The sequence below is a fragment of the Plectropomus leopardus genome, chromosome 10 (assembly GCF_026936395.1).
Source record: "Plectropomus leopardus strain MGB_pleo_1.0 chromosome 10, ASM2693639v1, whole genome shotgun sequence".
Lineage (NCBI taxonomy): Eukaryota > Metazoa > Chordata > Actinopteri > Perciformes > Serranidae > Plectropomus > Plectropomus leopardus.
Window position 1 is genome coordinate 26462547 of NC_142185.1, and position 14574 is coordinate 26477120.

The following is a 14574-nucleotide window of genomic DNA, read 5'->3' on the forward strand; positions in this document are numbered from 1 at the left end:
ATATGTCTTACTGCCACCTGGTGATCAGTGAAATAGCATGACACCATTGGCAGGAATATGTGTCACATCACCTGTGTGCATGTGCATTCATTTGCGTCTTCTGGCGCGTACACAACATAAGCAAAACAGGGATCCACTCATAGACAAACTGCTCCTTAGTGCTACTCGACGTCAAAAACTCCACAGGGATCCTTTGAGCAAATGGTTCATGTGGATAATCTTATGTTAATATAAACCTGGTGGTTGTTTCCACACTACACACAGTAAGAGTACCTGACCAACTAGAAGATTTAAGGAAAAAAATTAAGGTAGAAAATCTAATTTTTACATGAATTGTCTAACACAATATTGTTACGTACCTGCTCTCTGGTTTGAGATTCTCCACGGCTGTGTGTGTCTGGTTGGTCGTCAGTACGGACACCTCCTCTCCATTTGGTCCTTTGGTGGTGGACACAACTTCATACTCTGACAAAAGAGACAATATCAGTTTGCTTTTTTAACACGTTTCAGCTGTTAACAGCCGCAAATTACACAACCTCAATTTTTGGAGTTTTACCAAAATAATCTTATGATTTATTGTGAGATATTTTGATGGGAGAGATGTGAGATGTTTCCTTTTAAAGGTTTTTTTGGGGGGAGCTTTTCCATAGTCGTTGTGAGGGTCCCAGGACAGAGCGATGTCATATGATGGAAAGCAGTCTGAGGCAAGTTGTGATTTGTGATAATGGGCTTTATAAATTGAATTGAATTGAATTGAATTGAATTGAATTGAATTGAATTGAATTGAACTGAACTGAACTGAACTGAACTGAACTGAACTGAACTGAACTGAGTTGAACTGGAGCCAGGATTGAGGTTTGGGGTTATGTTGTGACATTAAAAGGCCTCCACAATTTACCTATTATCACTTTCTAATAATAATATAACAACTTTATATGTCCGCTTTCCTAATGGTTAAGAAATTATCTATTAATTCTTTATATATCCGTAAGTTGCTAATACTAATAAGTTCTTAATAATTTGGATTAAATTTTGGCACCTGTCCAGAAGATAAATGATCGAATGTCATGTTGGATTTTGATAAATTGTTCTGAAGCGGCTGAACATCAACCAAAACCTAGACACTCTCAGTAAAATTCTCTTATTAATGATCAATAAAGCTTTACTAAATTATCATAAAAAGGAGTTTATTATGCTCATTTTCAGGTCAAATTAGTATTTGGGGGTTCTACTAGAACATGTTTACATGCTTTAATGTTCAAACATTGCTTTATTTATTCTTTGTGCTGGAACATTTTCCACTGTAAAAAAATAACCAGTAAAGGCTTCTAAACAAAAATCTTCACAATCAGACATGTTCCAGCAGGAATATGATCTGAAATCTGGGACAAATGTATAACATCAGCAACAAAGTTTACAGGTTTCCCTGACGTTTACAGGTAACTACAGCAGTATATGTAATGTAAATGCTTTACGGAGCAGCATGCCTTGAGCAGATGGCCATATAAAGAAATCTGTCAAGAGCTGATGTGTATTTAGAACAGTCTTACAGTCTGAAGTCTTAGGTTTTTACTCACAGGGATTACTTTTGAATACATTTAGGCCTACCTCATTTTTTTAAAATTTTGGGCATGTTTAATATGACCATTCGACACTGTAATATTATTATATGACAGAATAAAAAGAAAAGTTTAATAGGTCCCCTTTAACCATAACTTACCTAGTTACAGCCCTCTGCTGTTAGTTAATATTAACCCTTTATCAAGTGTTTCAAATAAGACAGTGGTTCCATTTGCATCTGTACACCTTTTGTTATGAATGAAGACAAAACATAACTAGGTGAAGATGGAGTTCTCGTCTATAAAAGTGCTCATGTAACAAAACAAAACTAAACTTGAGTTGCAGTCCAAGGACTGCAACTCATTTCATACCCAGAGACCCCAAGGTCTTTAGGACACAGAGCATTGCAGAATGGCTTTACACTCCAGTTTTGTCCCTACTTTTTAAAAAAATATCCAACTTATACTCATATTTATCGTACCTCTGGTTTCATTGTCAGATTTCTGCCAGTCGAGAATGACGAAAGATGGGCAGCCCTCCACAGTAACCACAGTGAGGTTGGAGGGAGGGACGCGGGGAGGACCAGTCACGTTCTGATCACTGCCCTCCTCGTCAGGGAAGTAAGTGAGGGAGGTGGTGATGGAGCACGGCTCATCTGGCTTCTTATCTGTCTTGTAGACCACATGAGGAGCTGTAGATAGGAACAATAAAAATGCCAGTTATTTATTTACCTATTTCCTCTTTTGGTTATTCATGCAATAGTACCGGGTGAGAAAGGTGGTGATTTTAAATGGCCATGATGAAGACTTACCTACAAAGCGCTTCTTGCCCATGATGTCTACCTCTGATGCAGGCACAGGCCTGAATATGGAAGAGTTCTCATTTATGTCAAAGCGGCTGGCTGAAAAGGAAACAGGAGAAATGAGCTAGGGTTAGTTTGATGTGCCAGCAGTCCCTGGCAGCTCTCTCTGTCTTCATTTTTATAGCTTTGGCCCATGTCAAAGACCGGCCAGCCCAGCACCTGCTCTGGCCTACACTAAGGCGCTTAATATTGAAAATGTTCTTTCTTTACCTTACTACTACACACACCTGCAAGCTGCATTGCCAACATCTCCTGATTATTATCACATGCAGGCATCTACTCAGAGTCAAAAAGCTTTTTCAATCACATATATTTTCTCATTTATGGAGGTACTCAATTTTGCCAGAAGGTATGAAAGCAGTAACAATAATGAGTCATAACTTTCCTCCTTAGATACATTAAAAGTTGTGTTGGTCGTACTGTTTACTGCCGGGGCAGAGGTGGTTGTCTGCTGCTGCCTGCGCTCTTGCTTAGGTTTGGCTGTGACCAGAGGGAATGGCTTCAAGATGGACTCCTTGTCTCCCTGTTTGAGGTCCATGGGTTTATCTGAGGACAGAGAGCAGCAGGAGGAGGAGAAGAGATCAGTTCTTCTCCCTCATCATCTGACTCATAGTCACACACAGTTGTGATCCATCTGCTCTGGCCATCCTCACTGAGCAACTCAGTGGCCTTTTCCTGGCTGCTGAAAGATCAGAGATTGCTTGTTGAGTAATATCTCCTGTGCTCTTTAAAGGGGAAAAGGGTCTGCCAGAATACATCTGCTGAGAGCAAAGATGCCCAGATGCTCAGAACCATGCGCGCACACACACACACACACACACACACACGCACGCACGCACACACACACACACACACACACACACACACAAAAGCTCTGTGCACATAAAGTACACACTTTGTGAGGAAAGGGAGAAAGAAACAAGTGACAGATTGAACACTGTAAAAGTTCATGAAAAAAGCCTTAGCGTCAAGACCATTGAGACAAGCCGTAAAGTTAAGATAAATGCAAACATTGTACATTTCCTGGCAAGCTCACATGAGTTATAAGCACGTCTTTATTTGCAGAGGACAGCTGAAGACAGTGAACTATAACAAAGGGTGCAGAGGCATTGCAGCAGAGACTTACTTGACCTTGTGGAAAAAAGAAATGTGCGGTGGGAATTAAGTTGAATAAATCAGATTCATGTGGTACTAATAAACAAACAAGAGTGCTTTCACGCTAGCAAAAGATGGAGCTTAGCAAGCTTCAGTCGGACAACACAACGTGAAATTCAAGATAAACAGATTTTCAGAAAGGAAAAAAGGAAAGTACGAGATTTTCACTGAGCAATCATGTTAAACAAGTCATTAAATTAATTTAAAAAAAAAATGCTTATTTGTTTCAGGTTCACTGTTAATGTGTGAGCAAGCCTTATGTCTTATGTGTATTCAGATTTTGGCAGTTAAGTTTGAAGAATAGTTCTGCATTTGGGGTAATACGCATATTCGCTTTCTTGCTGAAAGTTAAATGAGATTAAAACCATTCTCTCTGTGATAAATACACAGTAAGTCAATAAAACAAGCAGCCTGTTAGCTTAGCTTAGCACAAAGACTGGCAACAGGGGTAACTGCTAGCATTGCTTTGTCAAAAGGGAACAAAATCTGGCTATCAGCGTCATAAAGATAATTTCTAACCAAACAAAAGAGAAAAAAAAAGTGTAAAACACCAGGTTGTGTCACTATCTATTAGTAAGTGAGTCTTCACTTGTAGTGTGGATTCTGTTACCTCTGGACTCAGAAAAGCTTGCTGCTTCACCTTGTATCCAGTGTTTGCGCTAACCTTAACCAGGGAAGTAGGCTATAATTTTTTTCTGTATTCAATGGAGGCCACAGAGAAATATCTGAGAACCACTGGCTTAAAGAAACACTTCACCTCCAAAATTACTATTTATAAATCAATCACTTAACCCGTGTTACTATGAATTCAGGAAGAAACATGCTTTTTCTTGCATGGTGAACGAAGAGTCCAAAATGGGAAAAATCTCAATGAATTGAAGTTAAAGGAGACAAGTTTAACTGATATCAAAACATCTGTTTACAAAGTCTCGCATATTTTGTGCAGTATAATCCAGGTCACATTTATCGAGTCTTATGCTTAGTACTTCCCAAAAAGACAGATCTTTCCAATGGGGAACTGAACTAAAAGTGATATTTTGCTCTTTTTAAAGCCAGACTCCACTGACAAAAACAGTGATTTTACTGCTGAACACAGTGTTATTATGTGACTTTGGGGAATCCAAACTAACCCTTTAAAACATCAAAGTCACACAATAACATACAAAAACTGATAGAGGCAGTGGTAGACCAGCAGCTCCCATGTTCAGCAAGTTAAAATTACTCTTTTTGTCACTGGACTCTGGCTTTGAGTTCACTTTCCCCTCAATAAGGGCTGTTCTGTTGGGAAGTACTGGGCATATGACTGAAAAAAATGACATGAGTATTATTCTACACAAGTTGGGTGAGAGTTTGTAAACAGATGTTTTGATATACTTTTGCTGTTGTTAAACTCCGGCCCCTTTAACTCTAATTCAACAAGAATTTTCTTTGTTTCTGGATTCTTTATTCACCCTCACAAAGTCAGTGTAGCACATATTGAATTGACGTACAAGAGGTCATTTGGGGAGTGAAGTATTCCTTTAAGAAGCAGCTGAGGTCAAGCCCTCCCCTTGGCTTGCTGTTCTGTGCATAACTACAGTAAACAGGACAAGGTGCAGCAGTGTTCAGTGCAGCAATCACTGTTGCCCTCACCATGGTCACTGGGTTTCCCCACCAGGTTGAGTCTCTTGTTGGCAGGATTAGCGGGACGCAGGACTGCAGGAACTTGAGGAAAACAAGAGTTCAGATTAAGACTCACATTGAAAAAAAGAACAGGTGGTCGGCACTGAAGAAGAGATAAAAAACTGAAAACAAGTGTTGTTGGTTATTCTAATAGTGCAATAACAATGAAAGAATGTCAAGTTTTTACAAACACAAACATAATATACAAGCAACAATAAAGCACATAAAAGCAAAGCAGATTGCATGTGAAATGCTGAAAATGCAGTTTGTGAAATGCTGCCACAGAGCACTACCATGGTCTATGACTGATGAAAACCATGTCAGTGTTTAATAACCTCGAAACTCTAAACCGGTGCTTTAACCACTCACCCAAAATCCCCAGATGAATAAGTGAGGAATTTAAAAAATCCTCAGTGAATTCTAAATAGGAAAGTAAGGCAGAAGATCCAACAACTTTTTATATTATTTTGACTCAAATCTGCGAAAAATTATTTTGGATCGAATGCTGTTTGACCACCAAATTTTCCACTGAATTCCTGCACCATGGCAAAAACAATGACATAAAGAACAAGCCAAGCTATGAGATGAAGACCAGATCAGTTTCACTCTAATGAACACAAGGAATGAATTGGCTACAGTGAACTGGATAAGTATTCACAAGAAACAGCAAGGCTTTAAGAAAACACCTCAGCTACAGACTGTCAATCTTAACACTGAGGTTCTGAAATGATTTAATGCTATTAAACAAGCGTAATCTCCCTAAATCTTTGTTGTGATATCTCAAGAGGTGGTGGTTGAGCTCTGGGAGGTTTGACACATGAAATTTCCGTTACACGCATCTGAGTTGCACTGAGATAATCCATTTTTAACTGTTGGGATTCATTTTCAGAGCATCCACTCCCTTTGTCATTTTCTTATCTCAGAGATTCATTAACAGTCCCTCTGTTGACAACATTCTGTAACTGTACAACTGAGGCCAAAACACCTCAGAAACATTTCTCTTGGATTCGTTTCCTCCCTTGGAACCGACCTCCCGAGGAGTCGGCATAAATCAGAGATCTTTGGCATCTTACTCCCAAGAGAAGAAAGTTGAGGCTATCAAGACTGAAACAACATCTGCCGACAAGTCTCGTTGATTAACACTGAGAATACATTCTGACTCACACATGGTATAACTGACAACTAATAGCAAACATATGCTCGTACTGAAAGTAAAACAACATAGTGATGTGGTCATTTAAATGCCAGTCTCGTGATATACAATTACAATTAGTACATGAGGTGACGGCTGACAGCTCAGAAGAGCGATGTCATGGTTATCTGAGCAGAAAATGAGAACAGGGCCAACCCTATGTAATGTCATAATATCTGATGTCAACAATACTCACAGATCAGCAAAAACATTAAAACCACTGGCTGGTGATGTAAACAACATTAATTATCTTGTCACAATGCAATGTTCTGCTGGAAAACCTTGGGTCCTGACATTCATGCGGATGCCACTTGACACACTCCACCCACCCAAAAATGTTGCAGACCAAGTACCCTTTCTAATGGAAACAGCACTCCCCAATGGCAGTGGAGCCCCAAGAAGGACAGTGCACAATGCCACACCATAAAATCTGCTCAGGAATGGCAGTCAAGGCATCAGACTGGCCACTAAATTCCACAGATCCCAATCTGATCAAGTATTTGTCAGATGTGCCATTACCCAAGATGTATCCCGTATCCACAGTGGGGCTTCCTTGGATCGGACTTGGCTCTGACCTGTCCAGGCATGGACACAGGACCTCTTGGAGGAGTCCTGTGGTGTTTCTCACCAGGGTGCTGGCAGCAGATCCTTTGAGTCCTATATGTTGTGAGGTGGTATACCACCTTATCCCACAAATGCTCGATTAGATTGGGCTCTAGGAAATTTGGAGGCCAGGTCCATGCCTTGAGCTCCTTGTCATGGTCCTTGGGCCATTCATGAGCAGTTTTTGCAATGTTGAATGGTGCATTGTCTCAGTGGGGGCTAACTGCCCTTGGGGAGTGTCATGGCCATGAGGTGGGGTACTTGAACTGTAATGGTGTTTCAGTGGGTTAAGTGGCAACCACATAAATGCCAGGACCAAAACTTTCCCAGCTGAATTGCAATCTAATGATATGGTCAATGTTATTCACTTCACCAGCCAGTGGTTTTAATGTTTTGGCTGATCTTTGTATGTCTACAATATGTCTACTAGGGCTGCAACCAATATTTATTTTCATTGTTAATTAATCTATTTATTCATTGTGGATTATTTTCTTGATAAATCAATTTGTTGTTTGGTCTATAAAATTTGAGAAAATGTCAATCAGTGTTTCCAAAAGTCCAAAATGACATCCTTAAATGTCTAGACATCAGTTTACTGTCATAGAGAAGTAAAGATACCATAAAATATTCACATCTAAGAGGCAGGACTGAGAGAATTTTGATTTTAATGAATTGATGATCAAATTATTTGGCGATGACTTTAATAGTTGACAACTAATTGATAAAGCGTTGCAGCTCTAATGCCTTCAAAGCATATTCAATCTGGTTGGCGCTCTGAAGTTTCTACAGCGCTTGTTTTTGGTCTGCTGTCGCCAAATAAACCCCTCAAAACAGCAGGCGGAGTCTCTGATTTGCCAATGGCTTCAGACTCAGCTCCATGATGTAAAACAGCAGCAGTGGTGTGAGCGCTGGTTTCTGTCAGACAACTTCATCTTCAGGGTGAGAACGTGAAAATAGATGCAATCAAAACACGGGGATTTACGTTCCATCCAGAAAAATATTCCCACTGAAATACAAACCACTGCCTCACATCACTGAGGTTTGTTGCTTTTACAACACGTGCTCACATTTCATGGATGAGAGTCATGGATGGACGCTGTCCATTACACACCTGCAGTCCACTATAAGCAGAGCTTTGAAACAAATCCAAGTTAAGATGCCAATGTGAAATTGAGCTCTATAAAACTGTCAAGGAAACACTCTCATTCACACCAAAAGCAAACTCTGTACCAGCTGTTGTGTACAATATTAAGCTGCAGAGTGCTATGTGGTTAAAGAAGTTAGAATAATATTTTGTTGCGTGCCATTTACATTTTTGGAGTGGGAAGGTGAACTACGTGAAGGTGAAGGCCTAATACTATGTCAAATTTTCACCCCACCCCTTGTTTTCAAGCGCCAACTCGCCCCTTGGAACAGAGGGCTGGTGGTTGAAAACTTCCCCCATTAAATAGGACAGCTTTTCAAGACTCTGATACCTCATCAGTATGCTGGCATTTACACAAACAGATGCAAAGAGTGTTACAGAACATTTTGAATATGCCATCATCTACAGTTGTGATTAAGTGGGCTATAGGCATCGTTTCGCAAATGTCAGGATACTCACATTTCGTCCACAACTAACGTTTAAAGCTATCAACTGATCAAACAACTCATTGAATAAAAAAAGAACTGCCTCAATAATAGGCAACTATGCTCTGTAGCCTAATGTTAACGACCCACGATCCCACCCTGCTAACCTAGACTGATAGCAAACAAGCGCTTACAAGTGCAACAGCTTCGCTGCTGGACTTAAGTCAAATTTTTGGTGTCATTTGCCATCATAGGGGTATGCAATATGGAAATATGCCAAAATGCAGTACTGTTTTGCTCAAATCAGCAGCAATAATGTAACATTAGCTAGCTGGCTACCGAGACATCGGCATACTAGCAGTTTCTTTTGTTGTGCTTGTTTTTAAAGAAAAGAACCATAATACATTGAAACATCATTAATTTTTTTAAAAAAGAGAAAATTTTAAGCTGTTGGCTGGCTGTTCACTGTTTAAAGTGTGCTTCTGAAAAGCCGCCGTTGTGAGACTCATGTAGCTGTAACACCCTACCCCTCTATCCCAAGACATCAGCGTGCAAAACAAAAGAGTAAGGGCTTGAGTCAAGGGGTGTATTGAGATTGGACCTTTTAGAAAAGTACAAACAGTCACTATGAGCGTTGTGCTTGGATGTGTGTGCAGGGTGGCAGGCAAAATTATTTTCTGTAGAGTTGCTTCCAGAGAGCCATGTGACTCCTTGAAGACCTCTGAAACTGCCAAAGTTTCCAGAAATAACACGCACCAGCTGTGACATGGGACTGAAGCACAACCTCTCTTCACTACTCCAAACAACAAGGAGTGAGCGTAGCATTGTCATTAATGCATGCGGTCCAGACATGGTTTGCATTACTACTTGAAGAGGATTCAATTACTCTAATTAACTGAGCCTGCCTGGCAGAATGGAAACAATGTGATTGACCTAAAAAAGGACAAACCACATTCACCTTTCTCAACAAGCAGGCTAAAGCTATTCTCAAACTAATCTGAACCAGTTCCGGATTTCAGGTCCATATGTATGGTAGACTAAACAATGTGGAAAGGACAGGTATATGCCAAAATTAGAATTATATATGGCCTCAGTCTCAGTCAAGTATGAGCCACTGGGACTATTGGACAACACAGACCATGACCAGACACAAAACATCACACTGACAGACAAAGCATGAGAGGATTGTGACAAAAGCACTGTGTGGGACATGACATGACAGCGCCTCTTAGGTTAGTGAGCGAGTGACGCTGAAAGGTGATTATCTTGGTTTGTCTTTACCAGGTTTTTCTTTGGACCACACCACAGGTTTAGGAAGAGCATTGCCCCTATGATGCGCCCCATCGGCTGTTGAAGGGAGAAAAAGGTCTGTTATAAGATGTTTTCTGTCACCATGACAAACAAATACCAAATAAAAAGAAAGAAAAATGCTTTTTTAAAGCTGAAGACTTGTTTGTGTCTTCAACCTGGTTTTACAGATGTTGTGGATACACAAATTGAAATGCCATGACTTTGAAACATAAATTCTATCCTTTGACAGTTCTCACTCTATTCCTCTATAACTCTTTGGGGAGTGTGTGGGTGTGTTTGAGAGAGGAAGAGATTGGGAGAGAGAAAGAGAAACTGGCTGCAGCGGCTGTACTGTCTGCACAGTGCTTGGCTTGGCATGGTTGGTGTAAAATGTGGTGTGTCCTGGCCAGTGCTGTGGCCAGACTTCCCACCCGTCCAGCAAGAGGGAACGTAAATCATGTTAACGATCGTGACCCCAGAGACGCCACTGATGCTCGTGGTAAAACTGTGAAATACACACCGAGCACATGTGGCAGAGCGTGGAGAACATATGGACTGTGGAAAGGAGGTGAGGCACAAGAGTGAACAGGAAAGGGAGAAAGGCACAAGTATCCAAATGTCTATCGTGTACATTCAAAGAAAGATCATGTGCTAAATCAGGAGTTTGTTTGTCTTCTTCAGCAGCTGCAGACGAGAGCATGAAAGAGTGCTGACAGGAGAGGATAACCTGAGGTAGCAACTTGGTAAGAGGGAGTGAGAGGAAGGGAAGTGAATTCTCCATTACCCCCAGGTGTGCTGGAGCTTTGAGAGGTGAATGTCTTGGATGGAGAAATTGGTCTGCCACTATTACGAGTAGTATGAGGAGGAACCCGGGTGCGGGGCAGCGTGGTGTTTCTTCCTACTGGAGTTACTGAAGAGCTAATGGAAGAACGAGGAGCTTCAGGAACTGATGGCCTGAGGACGCCAGTACCTAGATGAGCAGAAAAGCAATTGTGGAGGTTAGGGATGATCCACTTCCGACAGCTTTACCTAGATGGAATAAATGATAGGGCACATCAGTGAAGAAGAATGTAGAAGAGTGGACAATGAATGAAACGACAGAAAGACATAAACAACAGAGAGACATAAACGACATCGAAAGCCAGCCAGAGTGCTCTGGTTGTGAGTGGGCGGGGGTGAGGTGAGTGTGCTGGGCTGAAAATGGAAGCACACATGAAGGCGGGAGTAATGATGGGGTGTGTAGGGTGGTGAGATGGAGATGGAGATGGGGAAGCAGTGACATCATCCAATGGTTTGAAGTACGACTGAAAGCACTGGGTTTCCACGTGACTTGACAAAAGCAGACATGGTAATGGGACACACTTGTCATGGTGTTTACCCTGATTGTAACTACCAGCCTTCTCTGTAGCCAGGGCAGGTCTTGGTAGAGGCTTGCCCTCTTCTGGTGGACTAGGAGCTGTATGAGAGAAAACTCACTATTTATCTAAGATAACGTATAGGTGTGTATTTTTTTACTTTTAAAGGGGGCATAATGGAGATAATGGACAAGTAGATTTAGATGTTGGTAAAAGGAAGTTGTCATCATGATATCCATGAAGAGTAACGTCTTTCATGCAGTCATACAATGCTGAACTTTGACCAGGCCCATTCAGATGGTACATGTGTACACGGACTGTCTTTTTAAACGCGTTTCCACCAAATACTTTCGGTATACCTGTAACCTTTATGGACATGTACCTAACCTCTAGATCTGTTTGGCATTTCCACCACAGACAGTACTCGAACATGTGGGCCGGATTGTTACAGGATAGTATTGACAGCATCACTATGTCCATCTCTCGCTAAATTTCATCTTCACAGGAAATGCAGAGGAACATCTGCACCTGGTTGATTGTTCGAGTGGGGTTGCACCCGACATTTTCAGAACAAAAAAGAACTAGTTGAAATGTTAAGAGTCTTGGTTGCAATAAATGGGATATTTAAAAGTAGCAGGTTTGTGCATTAATAAATAATAATAATAATACATTTTATTTATAGAGTGCTTATAGAGCAAGTCCTTGTAAAGCAAAAGTGATGCTTTTCTCTTGACCAATCATCAGACTGCAGTATTTCTAGCTCAAACTTTTGGTATTGGATTAGCATTCTAAATGTGCGAGGTATCTCTGAGGGGTGCCCAAAAAACAGGAGGGAACAGAGCAATTTTATTGGTACAATCCAAAACTTGGACATTGGAAACACAAAATAACTCGTCTATTCTGTAACAAACTAAACTGAACTGGACTGCTTAGTAAAAACGAGACTTTTGCTTTGCCAAGTGATGATTTTATAAAAGCAAAATCTATTGCAAAGATAGACTTTTGACAACTCAACAAGATCATAATCAACTTTATTAACCAGATTTCCGCAATACCAACATCTATTTGGTTTACCTTAAAAACTTCATAGAAACAGAAAACTAATATTTGATTCAATATGCCCCTTTTAAAATGTAATTTTAGATAAGGTCTTAATACTTGATTGCTGATGGCAAAAAGAAGGGTCTTTACCCGTGGATACTGCCTGCCTTAGGGTGACCTTGGGAGGATCAGAGTAGGTCCTGGTCTGAGGCTGCAGCCCAGGTTGCGGTTGAGGCTTGGGGAGAAGGGCAAGCGGGGACTGAGTCTGGGCATTTTGTGAAGGTTGGGGTTGGGGAATGGATTGAGAATTTAATTCAGGTTGGGCCTGGGTTTTGGGGTGAGTTTCTTGTTGGTCCCTTGTTCGGGGCTTTTGTTGATGCTGTTTTTTTGGTTGAGGTGGTTGCTGAGGCTTTGGCTGTTTTTTTGGTTGAAATGGTGGTTGGGGCTTGGGTTGTCTCTTTGGTGGAAGCAGGGTTTTGGGCTTAGGTTGAGGCTGTGTTTTGGGCTTGGCTTGGCTCTTTGGTTGAGGCCGTGTTTTGGGCTTGGGTTGGCTCTTTGGTTGAGGCTGTGTTTTGGACTCTGGTTGGAAAAAAATCTCTGGTTCAGGTGTTGGCTGGGCCTTAGCCAGTTGCTTGGTGGTAAGTTGAGGTTCTGGGTTGGTTTTTGGTGGAAGCTGTGGCTGGGGCTGTGGGATGGTCTTTGGTTGAGGTTGTGTTTGGGTTTGTAGCTGAGTTGTAGATTGAAATTGTGGTTTAGGCTGTGTGTTGGTATTTGGTTGAGGTTGTGTTTGGGCTTGTGGCTGAGTTGTAGATCGAATTTGTGGTTGAGGTTGTGGTCCAATGTGAATCTTTGGTAGTACTTGTTGGGTCTGAGGTATATGATGAAGTGTTGGCTGAGGTGTTTGAGGGTGTGCCACAGGTGTGGGCTGGGGAGGTGTTTGAAGGTGAGACTGGCTCTGAGTCTTTGGATGCAGTTGTGTTTGAGTTTGGGCCTGATGTTTTGGCTGGAGGGTAGGTTGAGGTTGTGGTTCAGCCTGGAGCTGGGTTGTGGTTTGAGGTTGTGATTGGGAATGTGGCTTTGACCATGTTTGTGACTGAGGTGGGGTCTGGATTTTGAGCTTAGGTGTTGATTGGGGTTGGGTTGGAATTTTGGGCTGGGATGTTGGTTGGGGCTTGGTCTGGAATATGGGCTTGGATGTTAGTTGAGGTTGTGGTTGGGTCTGAAATTTGGGCTTGGATGTTGGTTGTGGTTGTGGTTGGGTCTGGAATATGGGCTTGGATGTTGTTTGGGGTTGTAGTTTGGTCCTGAATATGGGTTTGGATGTTGTTTGGGGTTGTGGTTTGGTCCCGAACATGGGCTTGGATGTTGTTTGGGGTTGTGGTTTGGTCTGGAATACTGGTTTGGATGTTGTTTGGGGTTGTAGTTTGGTCCTGAATACGGGTTTGAATGTTGTTTGGGGTTGTGGTTTGGTCTGGAATATGGGCGTGGATGTTGTTTCGGGTTGTGGTTTGGTCTGGAATACAGGCTTGGATGTTAGTTGGGGTTGTGGTTCTGTCTGGAATATGGGCTTGGATGTTGTTTCGGGTTGTGGTTTGGTCTTGTAGGTGGGCTTGGATGTTGTTTCGGGTTGTGGTTTGGTCTTGTAGGTGGGCTTGGATGTTGTTTCGGGTTGTGGTTTGGTCTGGAATACAGGCTTGGATGTTAGTTGGGGTTGCGGTTGGGTCTGGAATAGGGGCTTGGATGTTGTTCTGGGTTGTGGTTTGGTCTTGTAGATGGGCTTGGATGTAGTTTCGGGTTGTGGTTTGGTCTGGAATACAGGCTTGGATGTTAGTTGGGGTTGTGGTTGAGTCTGGAATAGGGGCTGGGATGTTGGTGGGGGTGGGGTTTTGGGTTGGGGTTTGGGTTGGGGTTTGGGTTGCGGTTGCGGTTGCGGTTGCGGTTGGGTCTGGAATATGGGCTGGGATGTGGGTTGGAGTTGTGGTCGGAAAAAGGGTTTTGGTTGAGGCTGAGGTTGAGGTTTTTGGGGCTTTGGTTGTTGAGGTGGCAGATACTGAGGCTGGAGCTGGGGGTTTGGTTGAGGTTGTGCATGAGGTTGGGTGACCAACACAGATGCTGTGGTGGTCGTAATACATGGTGGAGGTGGGTGTTTGGGAGCTATAGGGGGCTCCATGAAAGGAGTCAAGACAGATCTTGAGCGGTCTCCTCCTCCTGGGTTGTGTGAGAGAGAAAAAATATGGCCATGAAGCCACAGTGCTGTGCTGTAAAATATAATTTCATATATGATA

At 42.0% G+C, this 14574-nt stretch overlaps 1 protein-coding gene across 4 annotated transcripts in view; it reads right to left on the minus strand.

Annotated features, from left to right (window-relative positions):
- abi3bpa (ABI family member 3 binding protein a) overlaps window positions 1–14574 on the minus strand; it is a 39240-nt gene that overhangs the window by 5103 nt on the left and 19563 nt on the right. For 2 of the 4 annotated variants that reach the window (XM_042494817.2, XM_042494818.2), the window contains 9 exons: window positions 12440–14497; window positions 11272–11349; window positions 10678–10863; window positions 9885–9950; window positions 5210–5281; window positions 2843–2968; window positions 2372–2461; window positions 2042–2251; window positions 360–465 (listed from right to left, as the gene is read on the minus strand). In XM_042494817.2, the coding sequence (XP_042350751.2) occupies window positions 360–465; window positions 2042–2251; window positions 2372–2461; window positions 2843–2968; window positions 5210–5281; window positions 9885–9950; window positions 10678–10863; window positions 11272–11349; window positions 12440–14497 (2992 nt within the window). The remainder of the gene's footprint in view (window positions 1–359; window positions 466–2041; window positions 2252–2371; window positions 2462–2842; window positions 2969–5209; window positions 5282–9884; window positions 9951–10677; window positions 10864–11271; window positions 11350–12439; window positions 14498–14574) is intronic. The other 2 variants (XM_042494819.2, XM_042494820.2) reach the window with 1 other exon arrangement.